Raw genomic sequence first — 19,414 nt, forward strand, 5'->3', positions numbered from 1 at the left:
AACAGCAAAGAATGAACGCTCTAGTGAAGAACCAGCGCGGGTCATATTTAACCCCAAAAAAACTCAATAAAATAACACATTTATAATAATGTTACGCTACAAAGATATCATAATTGCTGTAAAAGTAGGCTGCTTGATTTTCCAATGCGCTCGAAGTCCTCGTGGTGGCGCAGTGACTCAATCTGGGTGGCGGAGGACGAATCTCAGTTGCCTCCGCGTCTGAGGCCGTCAATCCGTGCATCTTATCACGTGACTTGAGCATGTTACCATGGAGACGTAGTGCATGTGGAGGCCTCACGCTATTCTCTTCGGCATCCACGCACAACTCACCACACGCCCCACCGAGAGCAAGAACCACATTATAGCGACCGCGAGGAGGTTACCCCATGTGACTCTATCCTCCCTAGCAACCGGGCCAATTTGGTTGCTAAGGAGACCCGGCTGGAGTCGCTCAGCACGCCCTGGATTCAAACTCACGACTCCAGTGGTGATAGTCAGCATCAATATTCGCTGAGATGCCCAAACCCCCTGGCTTGGTTTACTTCAAGAATAATTTTTGGCATTCAGGACATCTCCAAAGGGAGTGTTTTTCCCGATTTAGCTAGCTTCTGGAGACAATTCTGCTCAAGACTAGTGATGGATGAAGAGGACTGGATATTGATACAGATTTCCTGACTCAATTTGATAATGAATGTGATTTAACTCCAATTCATATAATAATATTTCGGTTCAAATGTCTGTTGTGTATTCTTCTCAAAGACATTCTCTCTTAAAGGGACAGTTACACAAAAATGACAATTCTCTCATCATGTACTCATCCTCATGATGTCTCAGGTGTGCATGACTTTCTTTCTTCAGCAGAACACATTTGAAGAAAAATAGTAAAATATCGCAGCTCAGTAGGTCCTTAAAATGCAAGTGGATGGTGACCAGACTTTTGAAGCTCCAGAAATCACAGACAGTCAGTGTAAACATCATCCATACGACACCAGAGTTTAAATTAATGCCTTCTAAAGTGATACGGTTGCATTTGGTGCAAAAATATAAATATTGAAGTACTTTTTTAACTCCAAATCATCGCAGTGGTGCATTTGTGTGCTTATCCTGGATGAGGGCCTGGCTGAGTGACATCTGTGGACAGCGAGGCCGATAGGAAGAACGGTAAGGATTGACACCTGTGGTTAATGATCTCTAACAGCTGTTTTGTGTCACTGACTGCTGGAGGAGAGAGAGACGCACGCAGCAGAGTTTGTGTGTGCTTTTATATTGTGCTGAAAAGCAACCATTTGGTGTCACTGAAAAAAAGACTCACGTGGATTGTTTATCCGGCTCCCGCTTCCTCCTCCACATGAAAGCAGCAAGAGATTCATCACAGTCTGTAGCATGCCAACGCGAACACGTAACACGAGAGACCACGTGATCTCCACCCTCTCGTGAAGCGTACCGGAAGCATTGATTGTAGTTAAGTACATCTCACCCATACCTATCATATCGCTTCAGAAGACATGGATTAAACCACTGGAGTCTTATGGATAACTTTTATACTGACTTCAAAACGTTGGCACCCATTCACTTGCACTGTGAGGACCAAAAGTGCTGAAATACTCTTGTTCAAAAATGTTCATTTTTGGGTGAACTATTCCATTACCTGCTGGAGACGTATCGGGGACGTTTATGGTGACTGTCTGTGATTTTTGGAGCTTCAAAAGTCTGGTCACCATCCACTTGCATTTTAAGGACCTACTGAGCTGCGATATTTTACTATTTGTCTTCAAATATGTTCTACTGAAGAAAGAAAGTCAAACGCACCTGCAATATCATGAGAGAATTTAAATTTTTGAGTGAACTATGCCTTTAAGTAATGTGTTAAATTATATTTCATTTCGAGCACATTTTATAGGGATGTCCCGATACTGCACTCGTATATATTTGCACTTGTGCTCATAAAAATGCTCCGAAACGTTTACATAAAATATTCTTCTCAGGAGGTCGAAGGAAATAGGATTTTCTCAGCAACAATAAAAGTTAGAGGGAATATCGGTAGTGACCTGCTTTTCCAGATTGAGATGCTACAGTCATAACACAGAAACATTTCAAAATAAAAGCTCCGCCAAAATAAAATTGAAAAGGGGAAAAAAAAAAAAAAAGTATGATAGAAATATATAATTACTGTATAGTTTTGTAATATTCACTGTACTACTACTACTACTACTACTACTAATAATAATAATAATAATAAATGATAATTGTATTATACAGTATTTAAGCATCTGTGATGCTGTTATGCAGCACGTTATTTGACAAAAATAACTCCAATATTGTATTTTGGATTGTGTTGTGAGGTTTAGAATTAAAGCACTTCATTTGATTAAAAAATAATACAACATTATGTTGAAAATTAATTATTATATTTTCATTTGATATGATATGGAATTCAGAAAAAAAAAAAAAAAAAACAGGTATCGAACTCGTATTCGTCCTCAATCGGGACACCCCTAACATTCTAGCTTTTTAAAAATGCACAAATTTCACGTATGCATCATTTGTACCATTTTCAATTATTTACATTGCCATGTTGAACACGTGCTAAAAATCAGTACTGTCTCTTTAAGAATAACAACGGTTCAGCGAGCGGCTCACAGAAGTGTTTCGGTTGAGCACATGCTAACAAAGGTGAAGGTGCATGGCTTCTTCACCGCATCCGTCCTATGTGTGATTAGAATTAAATGTTTCTAAACATATAAAACCAACATTTTACTCTCAATACGCAGTGAAAGGATGCTGAACTTCACCACTACAATACTCACTTACTGCCGAGTGAAATCTGAACATGTACCAGCCAGGGGACAATCACAGACATTTACAGTCACATAGCGGGAAATTTGGTTGCATATTTGAGTGATTTACTTGCGTAAGAGTATAACTAGATAACACACACACGCGCGCACACACACACACACAGCTAAACTCATATCCCAGATGACTCTGCTGAAATTCCCTACAAATAACAGGAAATTGAACATCACGGCATGCAATCTAGAGAGATGTTTTGACCATCTGTGTGCATGTTGATATCATTCCTGTGTTGTCTGTGTCCGGTGTTTTTAAGCAAGTGCACTTTCTACAATCATTCTCAAATACCTTAAATCGACACTACAACAGCCAACCAGACGCACAAGCACGCGTCAAGCATCCCAGAAGCATCCATCAATCCCACATGAACAGACGCCACATGCATCAAGCTTCCTCAAACATTGGCATGTGCAATTGGAGCATGTCAGAAGCAACAAGCAGCAACACGTTCTCACGTCTATCAACAATAAAGCACTTTTGTAAGAACTGAATGAATCTAACTAAAAGGTGGATTTCCATGAATAGGGTGCAAACTTTGAACATGGCATGACAAGATGCCTGTATTATGTTCCTCCTCCAGTGAAAAACAAAAATGAGACATTTGGCCGAATGTCCAAGCTGCTCTTTTCCATACAATGAAAGTGGATGGTGATTTTTACCTTCAAACTCCAGAGGACAAATAAAGCACCATAAACGTAGTCCGTATGACTTGTGCGCGATATTCCAAGTCTTCTCAAGACACACGATAACGTTATGCGAGGAAGAGAAAATATTCTCCTCTGAGCTCTCAAATATGATCTGAAGGTGCGTTTTTCATATTTGAAAAATTGTCGTGCAATAATCAAAATGTGATATGAGTCTCAGCTGCCTCCGCGTCCAGGCTCAATCTGCGCATCTTATGGCGTGGCTTGTTGAACGCGTTACCATGGAGACGTAGCGCGCGCGGAGGCTTCATGCTATTCTCCGCGGCATCCACGCACAACTCGCCACACCGAGAGCAAGAACCACATTATAGCGACCATGAGGAGGTTACCCCATGTGACTCTACCCTCCCCAGCAACCGGGCCAATTTGGTTGCTAAGGAGAACCGGCTGGAGTCACTCACCCACGCCCCACCGAGAGCGAGAACCACATTATAGCGACCATGAGGAGGTTACCCCATGTGACTCTACCCTCCCTAGCAACCAGGCCAATTTGTTTGCTAAGGAGATCCGGCTGGAGTCACTCACCACACGCCCCACCGAGAGCGAGAACCACATTATAGCGACCACGAGGAGGTTACCCCATGTAACTCTACCCTCCCTAGCAACCGGGCCAATTTGGTTGCTAAGGAGACCCGGCTGGAGTCACTCACCACACGCCCCACCGAGAGCGAGAACCACATTATAGCGACCACGAGGAGGTTACCCTATGTGACTCTACTCTCCCTAGCAACCGGGCCAATTTGGTTGCTAAGGAGACCCGGCTGGAGTCACTCACCACACGCCCCACCGAGAGCGAGAACCACATTATAGCGACCACGAGGAGGTTACCCCATGTAACTCTACCCTCCCTAGCAACCGGGCCAATTTGGTTGCTAAGGAGACCGGCTGGAGTCACTCACCACACGCCCCACCGAGGCGAGAACCACATTATAGCTGACCACGCTTATACTCCCTAGCAACCGGGCCAATTTGGTTGCTAAGGAGACCCGGCTGGAGTCACTCACCACACGCCCCACCGAGAGCGAGAACCACATTATAAGCGACCACGAGGAGGTTACCCTATGTGACTCTACTCTCCTAGCAACCGGGCCAATTTGGTTGCTAAGGAGACCCGGCTGGAGTCACTCACCACACGCCCCACCAAGAGCGAGAACCACATTATAGCGACCACAAGGAGGTTACCCCATGTAACTCTACCCTCCCTAGCAACCGGGCCAATTTGGTTGCTAAGGAGACCCGGCTGGAGTCACTCACCACACGCCCACCGAGAGCGAGAACCACATTATAGCGACCACGCTTATACTCCCTAGCAACCGGGCCAATTTGGTTGCTAAGGAGACCCGGCTGGAGTCACTCACCACACGCCCACCGAGAGCGAGAACCACATTATAGCTGACTCACGAGGACGTTACCCTATGTGACTCTACTCTCCCTAGCAACCGGGCCAATTTGGTTGCTAAGGAGACCGGCTGGAGTCACTCACCACACGCCCCACCGAGGCGAGAACCACATTATAGCGACCACAAGGAGGTTACCCTATGTGACTCTACTCTCCCTAGCAACCGGGCCAATTTGGTTGCTAAGGAGACCCGGCTGGAGTCACTCACCACACGCCCCACCGAGAGCGAGAACCACATTATAGCGACCACGAGGAGGTTACCCTATGTGACTCTACTCTCCCTAGCAACCGGGCCAATTTGGTTGCTAAGGAGACCCGGCTGGAGTCACTCACCACACGCCCCACCAAGAGCGAGAACCACATTATAGCGACCACAAGGAGGTTACCCCATGTAACTCTACCCTCCCTAGCAACCGGGCCAATTTGGTTGCTAAGGAGACCCGGCTGGAGTCACTCACCACACGCCCCACCGAGAGCGAGAACCACATTATAGCGACCACGCTATACTCCCTAGCAACCGGGCCAATTTGGTTGCTAAGGAGACCCGGCTGGAGTCACTCACCACACGCCCCACCGAGAGCGAGAACCACATTATAGCGACCACGAGGACGTTACCCTATGTGACTCTACTCTCCCTAGCAACCGGGCCAATTTGGTTGCTAAGGAGACCCGGCTGGAGTCACTCACCACACGCCCCACCGAGAGCGAGAACCACATTATAGCGACCACAAGGAGGTTACCCTATGTGACTCTACTCTCCCTAGCAACCGGGCCAATTTGGTTGCTAAGGAGACCCGGCTGGAGTCACTCACCACACGCCCCACCGAGAGCGAGAACCACATTATAGCAACCACGAGGAGGTTACCCCACGTGACTCTACCCTCCCTAGCAACCGGGCCAATTTGTTTGCTAAGGAGACCTGACTGGAGTCACTCAGCACGCCCTGTGATTCAAACTAGCGACTCCAGGTGTGATAGTCAGGGTCAATACTCGCTCAGATACCCAGACTCAATAAAGTTCTTTCTTTATATTCTATTACAGTCCTAGTATACATATTCAGTCATAAAATAGAGTTAATGTTGATATAATTCTGCGACAGATCTTCTGTCTGGAGCGAATGCGTGTCACACAGGTCTGGGATGTATTAGTAGTCACATGACTTTTTTTGATTCACATCAAATTCATATATAAATTCTATTTGGAATATATTCGGTTAAATGCGTTTCCATCGTAGTGTATGCGCATTGTGGAAACTTTAATCATATGTCGGCGTTCCCAACCAGCATTTTTTATGCGATATTCCAAAATTTGCATATAAATAGGAGACACGTTGGGTCGCTGCTACGCATTCGACACTGGGTTTGATATCGGGATGTGCTGCAATACATTGAATCGTGATGTGAATGGCGATACCTAGCGTATCGTAAGGCGGTTGGCGATACCCGGCCCTATTCAGAGGATTTGGAATATACCGCATAAGTTGCATGGACTACTTTTATGATGCTTTTAGTTGTTTTTTGTGTCCTTTTTGGAGCTTGACAACCACCCTTGTAAGGAATAGAACTGCGTGAAGATTCTCCGAAGAACAGGTTTGAAACAACATGAGGATGAGAACTTATGAAATATTTAAATTGACTCTTTTAAAACCTCTTAAACTCTACAGACCGGCAGGCTGGTCCGTGGACGGGGCCAAACGTGTACAATAAGTTCACGTTTACATTGTAAAATTCCCCAGGTGCATGAGTCACTCATTTTTGGTATCATTCGAAAGCTCCGAACCGGAACTTTTCATACAATACCATCACTTTGCATTAATGTTACATACAATAACAAAATGAAGCCTTGTAAACCTTGCGTCACAAATAAGCGCCACCTAGAGGTCATGTAGAAATATGGACGTTTTTCACATACCACTTAAATAGGCAAGTCGTATATCAAATGAAAGCTCTCAGTTTCAGGAATGTGACTTTATATGGTTTTTATTCACCGTAACACCACAGTTCATATTATTATCAAAAGAATCACAAGCAAGCTCAGAGTCGCCAAAACTCAAAATCTGCTGTTACATTAGGCTTAAAAATTAGCCTTATTTTTTAACTTTTGTGTGAGCTTGTTTGATAAAATAATCTAATGTTATATCTCAAATGTCCAGAAAAATAATTGCAGTCCAGCAGGAAAAGCACGATAAATCATCGTCAAAACATGTTTTCAACTATTGATAATTACATGTTATATATTGATGCAAATCGGACGCCAGCTTTTCAAAGACACCTAGATTGAGCTAGTCCATTCAGAAGCATATATATATTGATGAAACAATGGGGAACATGCATGCAATCCAAAATTGCCTGAATGTCTATGGTGCGAGTGGTCTGCTGCGTTAGAGCGCCACCTATCTAGTGGACTTTTGCAGGGAGATCAAGCAAACAGAACCAGAATTACATGCTTACAAATTAGTACAACAAAACAAATTATGTATTTATATGCATGTCATAAGATTGTAAACATATAATATTATTTATGAGCTTTTTGTTTTATTTGGGGTGAAAAGGGGGTTGAAAATGGTCTATAAAATGAGACCATTTTTTGCAATTAATCCAGTGAGCTTTTACATTTTGGACTAAACATTTGTAGGCGGAGTTGAAGAGGTTCAATAACACTTGAACACCTGCAGCACAGCCGAAATGAATATCTGCGTACGTAAAGATATTCTCAGACAGCAACAACTGAAAACTAGTCATCAATTCCTCCTTTGGTCCGACCACAACATTACAATCACTACTTTCAGCTCTCAGCTAAAGACGGATACAAGGTCACTTGTCCTTTAACATCTCACTTCCTCTTAAGCACTTCCTGTGTAAATCTATGGCAGCGTTCACTCACCTGGCAAAGTATCCAGAACTCTTCTCGGTCTTCTCCATTACTGACCAGTCCAGTATTTTGGCTTACGTGATGCTCTTCTTTTCCTGCCTGTACAAGTAGACAAAAGCCAAAGGGAGGTAAATGTCATGCCTTAAGTATGTTCGGCCTTATCTTTTGCCGGGGGGGTCAATGGGTCACGCACAGGGTTGCAGCAAATAACCCCAATGACATCAGCCTCTGAAAACTGCTGATTCAGAGCAGATCTGGGTAAGTTTAGACATGTTTTCAGCACAAAGCCTCTAGAAGATCACTAATTGCAAATCTTTATTGTTTAAATAGTCATTATGGCTCCAAAACAACAAAGCCAGTGTCTGATTTGAGAACAGTGATTAGATTGAGACAAAGCCCCCGATTACCAACTATAGATAATTGATATCTCAAATCAGTTTGCTGTGCTGTGATATGATGGGTTGGGAGTCAAAGTGAATTGCTAAATGACATTTATCACTTTTAAAACCAATAAATCAAGGGAACCCCACGTCTATCACGTCAAAGATGCGAAACACACGTCTGGCACGTATTTTACGCACATGCATGCATAATGAAATCGCATTATTGACATTAGATCTGCGTCATATGCAATGCATGTAAATGTAAATAAATCCACAATAGACAACACTACATGCATGCATGCATGCATAATATGCATTATATACAAGGTTATGCGAGCATTGCAACTATTGCATTACAAAGATTAATGACATCATGCATGACTCTATGTGCCTAAATCTTATTTATATATATATATATATATATATATATATATATCAGCTCTATGTCAATGCACATAATACATGCAACACTATGCATGCAGGTTATGCAATATATGAGGTTTTAAAATAAAGACAATAAATAGTAACACATCATACATACATACATACATATATATATATATATATATATATATATATATATATATATATATATATGAGCTGCTTATATCAATGCAGTCTTACCACTAATGGTACATACGTTTTAAAAAAAATATGAAAATTAAATATTAATTTTTATGCATTTCACATATGTTGCAGGAAATTAATGCACATGTGTAGAAACAAACAACAACAAAAACCCACCTGAACAAACACCACATCATAACCGCCAACACCCGTTACTTCTTCGGTTTGTGTCTTTTAAACACCATCAGTCGTCGAGAGTATTCATAATCTTTTAATCCATGAATCCTGAATGAAAATACACTGTTGTTGTTGTTGTTGTAATGTCGATATAAACACACACATGCAGTGTAGGCTAGCAGGCTAATAGGCTAATGCTAAAGCCGTCAAAGTCCATCCATATCACGATTTAACGATTATTTCGTGTGTTTCTTTCATATTGCGCGGAAACCGACGCCTGTTGTTTGGACTTTGACCTTTAAAAGCGAGAATCCTTCGTCCGAAATGCTGAATGTGCGCGTTTGGGTTTGCAAACGGAATCATTTATTTATTTATTCATATCTGATTTTAAATGGAAGTTTCCTCATAGGTCGAAGTCCTCCAGGCCACGCCCAGTTTTCCTTTATGATTGACAGGAAAAGACGAAACGCCCCTCCCCCCGTTTATTCGGCACCATAGGTGAAGTAGATTTATTGTGGGTTTTATTTTAGTATTTATCGTTTTATTCTGTATTTTAATTGTTATACGGTGAACTTTAAACATTACAAACCTTCTTACATGCTTATCAAGAATATTAAATATTGAATATATTTTATATCAAATATGTATATGTAATAATAATAGTACAGATATAAAATACAACTTAACATTTGTGCGTCAATTTAGAGTCCTTAGAGGACAAAAATGTCTGTCAAAAAATTGCCATAGTAATATTATATATATATTATTTTCCACTTTTATCAAGTTCGTATTTTAACCAACATCAGTCCTGATCATAACTACAAAATATTCATTCATTTTCAGGATTTTAACCCTTCAAATGCCAGTTTGCTTATATAATGCCACTGTTGTTTTACACACACACACACACACAAACACATGCGCACTCGCACGCAAGCACGCATACACACGCTAACATCCATACAAACACACACACACACACACACACAATTGTATCTGCATCATGTATTCAGTTGTCCTGCAGATCTCTATAATACAGAAAATAGGGGAAAAGCTTGTATTTGCTCCACAGGCTAAACATGAGAAAAATGGCGCCATCTGGTGGAAAATATTAAAAATGTCAATTTTAAAGCCAGGGCTCCAGAATGAAAGTGTAATATCATAGAAGTCATGATTTTATGCTTTAATGGCACTTCTGCGACCTTTGGAATATTTTTTCTTTTTCCTTTTTGTTTTTTTGATCATTTTGGCTGTTAATGCCAGCGGCATACATTTGGCCAAAGTTGTGTATTTTGGTGTGAATTTTGATATTTCAACCTCAGTTCCTATAATACATCTAATAAAATAAAATAAAATAAACTGATCAATTGTCACACATTATACATACATTTCTGCATATACATGGTGAAATTATTTATTTTTCACATATCCCAGCTAAGCTGGGGTCAGAGTGCAGGGTCAGCCATGATACGGCACCCCTGGAGCAGATAGGTTCAAGGGCCTTGCTCAAGGGCCCAACAATGGTGTCTTGGTGGTGTTGGGACTTGAACCCCTGACCTTCTGGTCAGTAACCCAGAGGCTTAACCGCTGAGCCACCACATCTATAACACACTGTGTGCACAATAGTCACACTCGGGACCTTCAGGACAAAAATGTCCCCATTGAAACCCATTAAAACTGCAATATTTGATCCCAGTGTCATTAAAGCATAAAATCATGAGTTATATGATATTACACTTTCATTCTGTAGCCCTGGCTTTAAAATTGACATTTTTAATATTTTCCACCAGATGGCGCCATTTTTCTCATGTTTATCCTGTGAAGTAAATACAAGCTTTTCCCCTATTCTCTGTATTATAGAGACCTGCAGGACACCTGAATACATGATGCAGATACAATTGTGTGTGTGTGTGTGTGTGTGTGTGTGTGTGTGTGTGTGTGTGTGTGTGTGTGTGTGTGTGTGTTGGTATGGATGTGAGAGTGTTTTTTTACACTGGTGGCCAAAAGTTTGGATTAATGTACAGATTTTGCTCTTATAGAAAGAAACTGGTACTTTTATTCACCAAAGAGACATTCAACAGATCACAATGTATCAGTCGGGACATTAATAACATGATAAATTACTATTAATCTTCAGAACCTCTTAAACTACTTCAAAGTGTTCTCATCAAAACATCCTCCATGTGCAGCGATGACAGATTTACAGATCCTCGTTATTCTAGCGGTCAGTTTGTCCAGATACTCAGGTGACCTTTCACCCCACACTTCCTGTAGCACTTGACCTTTCACCCCACACTTCCTGTAGCACTTGACCTTTCACCCCACACTTCCTGTAGATGACCTTTCACCCCACACTTCCAGTAGCACTTGACCTTTCACCCCACACTTCCTGTAGCACTTGACCTTTCACCCCACACTTCCTGTAGCACTTGACCTTTCACCCCACATTTCCTGTAGCACTCGCCCTTTCACCCCACACTTCCTGTAGCACTTGACCTTTCACCATACACTTCCTGTAGCACTTGACCTTTCACCCCACACTTCCTGTAGCACTTGACCTTTCACCCCACACTTCCTGTAGCACTTGACCTTTCACCCCACACTTCCTGTAGCACTTGACCTTTCACCCCACACTTCCTGTAGCACTTGACCTTTCACCCCACACTTCCTGTAGCACTTGACCTTTCACCCCACACTTCCTGCAGCACTTGACCTTTCACCCCACACTTCCTGTAGCACTTGACCTTTCACCCCACACTTCCTGTAGCACTTGACCTTTCACCCCACACTTCCTGTAGCACTTGACCTTTCACCCCACACTTCCTGTAGCACTTGACCTTTCACCCCACACTTCCTGTAGCACTTGACCTTTCACCCCACACTTCCTGAAGCACTTGAAATAGATGTGACTGTCTTGTCGGGCAGTCTTGTTCTTTGCCCACTCAAACTTTTTCTTTTTGTTTGTCAAAAGTGACTTTTTCTTTGGTTTCAAACTTTGGTCTTTGTTATTTTTTAACATTTAAGTTACCTTTCCTTTTCCCTTTATCTATAAGTAGTACTAAAATGAGGATCAAATATAATTTTGTCCAAAAATGCAGAAAAGGAAAACCTTTACAAGTACTTTTTCACATGGTGGCGAGTTTGACAAACACATTAAATCTACCATGAAACATTGCTATTGTATTATGAAGGATTTTCTCCAATTGGAGTACCTTAAAATATACAAACTGAATGTCCTCGTTTTGCATTTGAATAAGAAAGAATACACATGTTGGTGAATGTGTAATAACATGACAATGAGATAAAGATACAGTATTTATTTCCCTTTATGGTATCCAATCATATTCTTATAAAAGTGTTACAAACAATAAACAAATCAATAGAGTCACTTCAACATTTGTCCAATGGATTTCCATGTTTTCCAATTGTTTGTAAACACTAAATAAGAATGTTAATTAAAAGCATGTTATAGAGATCGCACTCGCAAAGAACAATTTATAGCCAGTTAAAAATTCAGCTAGAAAAAATATCGTTTCTATAGAAATTTCCATGATTTTTACATTTCCACATTTTCAGGTTTTTCAGTGGGCATCCAGCATCAATCAAAACAAAACCAGAAACACAGTTCAGCACAGATTTGTGTCATGCGCCCGTTCATTCAGTCCTCACACCTGCGGAACACCAGCCACCATTTCACTCTCAATCCCACATTCATCATTACCTCTGAGAATCTTAAAATAACCTGAAAAACACAGTTTACATCATTAAAAACACCATTTCTACAATATAAGTAATTCAGTCAAATCAGAAATTGCACAATGAAACAGCAGTTTAAATTAGATTATTTAGACTGTTTTGGTTGTTAAGTTTGTTTAGGTGTTGGTATGAGGTTGCTGGGGTGTTCTGAGGGGTTGCTATGGCATTGCTATGCAATTTAGTGTGTTGCTAGGGTGTTCTTAGTGGTTGCTAGCCCATTTCTATGCAGTATAGTGTGTTGCTAAGGTGATCTTAGTGGTTGCTATGGCATTGCTATGCAGTTTAGTGTATTGCTAGGGTATTTTGAGGGGTTGCTATTGCATTGCTCTGCAGTTTAGTGTGTTGCTAGGGTGTTCTGAGTGGTTGCTAGCCCATTTATATGCAGTCTAGTGTGTTGCTAAGGTGATCTTAGTGGTTGCTGTGGCATTGCTATGTAGTTTAGTGTGTTGCTAGGGTGTTCTGAGTGGTTGCTAGCCCATTTCTATGCAGTCTAGTGTGTTGCTAAGGTGATCCTAGTGGTGTGTTGCTAGGGTGTTCTGAGTGGTTGCTAGCCCATTTCTATGCAGTCTAGTGTGTTGCTAAGGTTATCTTAGTGGTTGCTATGGCATTGCTATGCAGTTTAATGTGTTCCTAGGGTGTTCTGATTGGTTCCTATGGCATTACAATGCAGTTTGATGTGTTGCTAGGGTGTTCTGAGTGGTTGCTAGGGCATTTTAATGCATCTCATGAGAGGTCTGAGTGGTTGCTATGGCATTGCTATGCAATTTATTGTGTTGCTAGGGTGTTTCTGTGCATCTGATGAGAGGACTAGGTGGATGTTAGGGCATTGCTGTGCAGTTTAGTGTGTTGCTAGGGTTATCTAAGTGGTTGTTATGGTGTTGCTCTACAGTTTCGTGTGTTGCTAGGGTGTTCTGATTGGTTCCTATGGCATTACAATGCAGTTTGATGTGTTGCTAGGGTGTTCTGAGTGGTTGCTAGGGCATTTTGTGCATCTCATAAGAGGTCTGAGTGGTTGCTATGGCATTGCTATGCAGTTTAGTGTGTTGCTAGGGTTATTTAAGTGGTTGCTATGGTATTGCTCTGTAGTTTATTGTGTCGCTAGGGTATTCTGATTGGTTCCTATGGCATTACTATGCAGTTTGGTGTGTTGCTAGGGTTATCTAAGAGGTTGCTATGGTGTTGTTATGCAGTTACGTGTGTTGCTAGGGTATTCTGAGTGGTTGTTATGGCATTGCTCTACAGTTTCGTGTGTTGCTAGGGTGTTCTGATTGGTTCCTATGGCATTTCTATGCAGTTTGGTGTGTTGCTAGAGTGTTCTAAGTGGTTGCTAGGGCATTTTGTGCATCTCATGAGAGGTCTGAGTGGTTGCTTTGGCATTGCTATGCAGTTTAGTGTGTTGCTAGGGTTATCTAAGTGGTTGCTATGGTATTGCTCTGTAATGTAGTGTGTTGCTAGGGTGTTCTGATTGGTTCCTATGGCATTACTATGAAGTTTGGTGTGTTGCTAGGGCTATCTAAGTGGTTGCTTTGGTGTTGCTCTGTAATGTAGTGTGTTGCTAGGGTGTTCTGAGTGGTTCCTAGGGCATTTTTGTGCATCTTAGGAGAGGTCTGAGTGGTTGCTATGGCATTGCTCTGCAGTTTAGTGTATTACTAGGGTGTTCTGAGTGGTTGCTAGGGCAGTTCTGTGAATCTGATGAGGTGCTCTGGCTATTGCCAGAAACACCCTAAAATCCTTAAGCCTTGAATATAATCAATAGTAACAGTGATGCTTGACTTTGCAAACAGCACTCATTACTCCAGCATGAATTCTCACCCTTGTCGCCCCAGTCAGTGTTCCAGGAGTTTGCCACCAGCCAGTACGGCGTTCCTTTCTCCTCTCCCCAGCCCAGGATCTTCACAGCGTGTCCGCCCAGAACGGACCCTGTTACATGCTTGTATACACCTGAGAAACAAGAAAACATCCCACTGGCTAATTCGCATCCAGCTTTCTGCGCATTACTTAAAAACGAATGACTGAACGAGAGCACTAAAGTGTGCAAGTGTTTCAAACGTTTGCTGACCTGTCTTGTAAAGCAAGAAGTCTTCATAGACGGTGAAGGCTGCCTCCACTGGACCGTTGTTGTATAACTCGGTCATGATCTGCTTCTGGTCAGAAGGGACGTTGAATGACTTGATGCCTGCAGAGGGCAAGATTAAAGGAATTGTCTGGTTAGTCCCGCCCCGAAACTCATGACACTGGTTAAACCAATGTTGCCGTGTCGGGCTGGTCATGATGCTCAAACAAACTCATTTTGAGGTGACATCATCCTACAAATGTCATGCTTATTGTCTTTGCATGTTAAAATATGAACTACAGCTTTAAAGAAATATTCGGAGATAAAGGTATACTCACCGAAGTGTTTGTCTTTTATGTAGGGCACAGTGTACTGTGAAATGCACTGAGCATTACACTCAGGTGTGTCCTGTTCACCTGAGCACGGGGGTCGTGTGCCGTTAACATGATGCTCACAGGGAGGAATAGTGTACGGTCTGCAGCCTAGAAACATGCAGAAATAATATTCATGAAACAGACATCGTGCGGGTTTGGAGTAACATGAGGTTACTCATTTCACAGTGGACGGTGAAATGTCCAGCAGGGGGCGCCAAAAGCGAGTGAAATGTTGTCGTAATCAGACAAGGTTTTTAAGATGGATGTTTGATGTTGAGAGGGGAACAAAACAGACTTCCTGACCCTAAACCAACACCTAAACCTCACCAATAGTGTCCTAAACGCAAATGTGACATTAAAAGCACATAGGACGATTTGTTTTCTACGTATGAGCTTGTCGACTATTTTGTTGCATATCTGACTAATGACACTATCTTTAACCTCAACGTTTCAACACACAGGTAAATTAATTTCTCGAATGTTATTTCATTCTCTTCGGTGAGGCTCGGCACATGTGTTCTTGGCGAAAGGTACGAAAGCTACTCACCGACATTGGAGCCGTAGAGTCCTCCAGTCACCAACCCAGAACTGGTCCAGTAATTCCACGCTTCTGCCGGATAACCTCCGGAACATCTGCCTCCGGAAAAAACACCTTTCAAAGATCTTTTAAACACCGTACAGTCTCACAACAACCAGTAGACTCCTTTGTTCTCCATTCCACCTCATTGCTGTCTAGGCAAAACATTTGAGATATTGAAGCGATCGCAGTTGTGTTTTTTCTGCGTACGTACCCGAATCCACATTCATCGCAGCAGGACAGCAGGTCTTCTGCCGAGATCTCCACAGACACGTTGCCTTTGCTGTGGATGCAGATGCGATCTGAGATGGCTTCAACCGCTCCAAACGCCTGCAGTTAAACGTGCCAATTAATAACCAAAACATGCAGTAAACTCGAAACATCTGAAATGCATTACATCCAAAATATCAAAGCAAGAGGCATCTGCTGATGCAACAAATAATGCAAGATTTCTCTGTGAGCAGTTTACCCAGCATGACCCACAGGAACCCTGATCTCGGATCTGATTGAGGGTTTTACAGTAGGGCCACTCCTTCCGCGGGTCAAAACTGTCCGGCAGTTCAATATTGGTAGCGTGTTTCACCCTAGAGATAAAGCAGAATATAATAGAATGATCTATTGATTCATTGTATCACAATACGGATGTAGCGTGCACATTCTCTTATGTTCTCTTGACTCACGTATCAGGTAGTCTGGGGCCATTCAGTAAATACTATGGCATTGCTATGCAATTTAGTGTGTTGCTAGGGTGTTCTGAGTGGTTGCTAGCCCATTTCTATACAGTCTAGTGTGTTGCTAAGGTGTTCTTAGTGGTTTCTAGGGCATTGCTATGCAGTTTAGTGTGTTGCTAGGGTGTTCTGAAGGGTTGCTAGGGCATTGCTATGCAGTTTAGTGTGTTGCTAGGGTGTTCTGAGGGGTTGCTATGGCATTGCTCTGCAGTTTTGTGTAATGCTAGAGTGTTCTGAGTGGTTGATATGGTGTTTCTATGCCGTTCATGTGTTGCTAGGGTGTTCTGAGTGATTGCTAGGGCATTTTTGTGCATCTCATGAGAGGTCTGAGTGGTTGCTATGGCATTGCTATGCAGTTTAGTGTGTTGCTAGGGTGTTTCTGTGCATCTGGTGAGAGGACTGGGTGGATGGTAGGGCATTGCTAAGCAGTTTAGTGTGTTGCTATGGTTATCTAAGTGGTTGCTATGGTATTGCTCTGTAGTTTAGTGTGTTGCTAGGGTGTTCTGAGTGGTTGCTATGGCATTGCTCTGCAGTTTCTTGTGTTGCTAAGGTGTTCTGAGTGGTTGTTATGGCGTTACTCTACAGTTTTGTGTGTTGCTAGGGTGTTCTGATTGGTTCCTATGGAATTACTGTGCAGTTTGGTGTGTTGCTAGAGTGTTCTGAGTGGTTGCTAGGGCATTTGTTGGATCTCATGAGAGGTCTGAGTGGTTGCTATGGTGTTTCTATGCAGTTCATGTGTTGCTAGGGTGTTCTGAGTGGTTGCTAGGGCATTTTTTGGATCTCATGAGAGTGTTCTGAGTGGTTGCTATGGCATTGCTATGCAGTTAAGTGTGTTACTAGGGTGTTCTGAGTGGTGGCTAGGGCATTACTATGCAGTTTAGTGTGTTGCTAGGGTGTTCTGAGTGGTTGCTAGGGCATTACTATGCAGTGTAGTGTGTTGCTAGGGTGTTCTGAGTGGTTGCTAGGGCATTACTATGCAGTGTAGTGTTCTCCTTGTGTGACGAGGAGGGGGCGAGTTAATCGGGCTAATCAGCCGAGGAGAGGGATAAAGGCAGCCGGTTGCGGTTGCTCTCTCTCAAACTGCCGCAACCGGGTGCCATTATCCCTCTCCTCCGCTTATTAGCCCGATTGGGGCCAGGCGTGCAAAGTCACGCCCCCCCCTCCCTCCTCCTCCTCGTCACAGGTTGCAATTGCATTGCTATGCATTTTAGATTTATTCATTGTATCACAATACGGATGTAGTGTGCACATTCTCTTATGTTCTCTTGACTCACGTATCAGGTAGTCTGGGGCCCTTCAGAAGAGTTCCACAGAGTGACTTTAGATAGCTGTAATCCACATTCTGAAAGTTCACACCAGCCTGAGAGCAAAACAAAAGAGGAAGAGAGAAACTGACAGGTGCAATCAGCGTAAGTTGTAGTTTTCAGATGATCTGGCATTTTTTGCTAATGTAACTGTGCTGGTCTTCTTCAGTACCACTGCAGAACACAAATCACACGGAGCTCTTACCGTCCAGGTGGTCTTGGCCGTATTGATGATGTTGACCATGTCATGTGACCACGCGGAGAGGTGTGGGTGGGCCCATGTGACAGACAGCAGAGGCAACAGACACAAGAAATACAGACGAGACATCCTGATGAAGAAGAAAATGAGACTTCCTCAGATTTTGTGGCGGTTTCAAAAAAATTATTTTAAATGGAATAAAAATAAATTTGAGAATTATTAATAGGAAAAATATAATTTTAATTAAGATATATATATATATTCTTATTTGTAATTATTACAATTGAATAGATTGAATTTCCAGTAATGACTAAATAAACTCAAATATTAATAAATGAAATATAAATATAATAAAATAAATTGATACAAATTAAAAATAAAATATATATATTTTCAATATTCTTTTTAGAACGACTGAATTGACTGAATTTCTAGTGAAAAGCGAATGGAAAAATTAAATGAAAAAATATGAATAAATAAAATTTTATTGCATTTCTACAAGCAAACGTAATGAAATAAATCAATTAAAATATATTTAAAAATAAAAATATTATTTTAAATGTATTCTTATAAGAACTATGTTACAATTTAATAGATTTGATTGAATTTAAAGTGAAAAAAGTAATGAAGTATACAAACTAAATTATTAATAAATAAAATGCAATATAAATATAAATACAAATGTAATAAAAAATTAATTGATAAATACATGTTTTAAAATACAATTTTGATATTATTACGTCAAGATGAAAACCTCTCTTTTAAACAGTAATATATATTTATATATTGCACGTACACTGCAAGTAAACTTTGACACAACAAACTTTACCTGAGTATCAGGTGTGCGACTCGTCCTGTCAAACTGCAGATTCATATGGTGACACAATGTCACATCAACACCATTAAACAGTGAAACATCATGTGACTGTCTGTCAGGTGCAGTTACAGCCGTCACAAGACAAGCAAAGTCTAAAAGCTCTAAAACCGAGAAAGTGTTTGTGTCTGCAGATATCATGTACAATTATGCATTTGACAGAAGCTTTAATCCAAAGTGACCTACAGCAGTGGCGGATCTAGACCACATAACCTGGGGGGGCCAGAGAGGGGCATCGCTGTCATTTAAGTTGTGGTGCGTGGGGGCATCGCTGTCATTTAAGTTGTTGTGCGTGGGGGCATCGCTGTCATGTAAGTTGTTGTGCGTGGGGGCATCGCTGTCATTTAAGTTGTTGAGCGTGGGGGGCATCACTGTCATTTAAGTTGTTGACGCGTGGGGGCATCGCTGTCATTTAAGTTGTTGAGCGTGGGGGGCATCGCTGTCATTTAAGTTGTTGACCGTGGGGGGCATCACTGTCATTTAAGTTGTTGTGCGTGGGGGCATCGCTGTCATTTAAGTTGTTGACCGTGGGGGCATCACTGTCATTTAAGTTGTTGTGCGTGGGGGCATCGCTGTCATTTAAGTTGTTGTGCGT

At 41.9% G+C, this 19,414-nt stretch overlaps 1 protein-coding gene and 1 pseudogene across 1 annotated transcript; both read right to left on the bottom strand.

Annotated features, from left to right (window-relative positions):
* LOC127623648 (nuclear receptor coactivator 7-like) overlaps window positions 1-9,342 on the bottom strand; it is a 35,021-nt pseudogene extending 25,679 nt beyond the window's left edge.
* Window positions 9,343-12,256: 2,914 nt separating this feature from the next.
* ctsbb (cathepsin Bb) lies at window positions 12,257-18,855 on the bottom strand. The gene is made up of 10 exons (XM_052098040.1): window positions 18,775-18,855; window positions 17,952-18,075; window positions 17,717-17,802; window positions 16,184-16,298; window positions 15,929-16,044; window positions 15,685-15,770; window positions 15,102-15,245; window positions 14,770-14,886; window positions 14,523-14,651; window positions 12,257-12,696 (listed from the first exon to the last, which is right to left on the bottom strand). The coding sequence occupies exons 2-10, from the start codon at window positions 18,072-18,074 to the stop codon at window positions 12,620-12,622; spliced, it is 993 nt and encodes a 330-aa protein (XP_051954000.1). The 5' UTR covers window position 18,075; window positions 18,775-18,855; the 3' UTR covers window positions 12,257-12,619.
* Between the last annotated feature and the right edge of the window lie 559 nt (window positions 18,856-19,414).

The sequence above is a fragment of the Xyrauchen texanus genome, chromosome 30, assembly GCF_025860055.1.
Source record: "Xyrauchen texanus isolate HMW12.3.18 chromosome 30, RBS_HiC_50CHRs, whole genome shotgun sequence".
Classification (NCBI taxonomy): Eukaryota; Metazoa; Chordata; class Actinopteri; order Cypriniformes; family Catostomidae; genus Xyrauchen; species Xyrauchen texanus.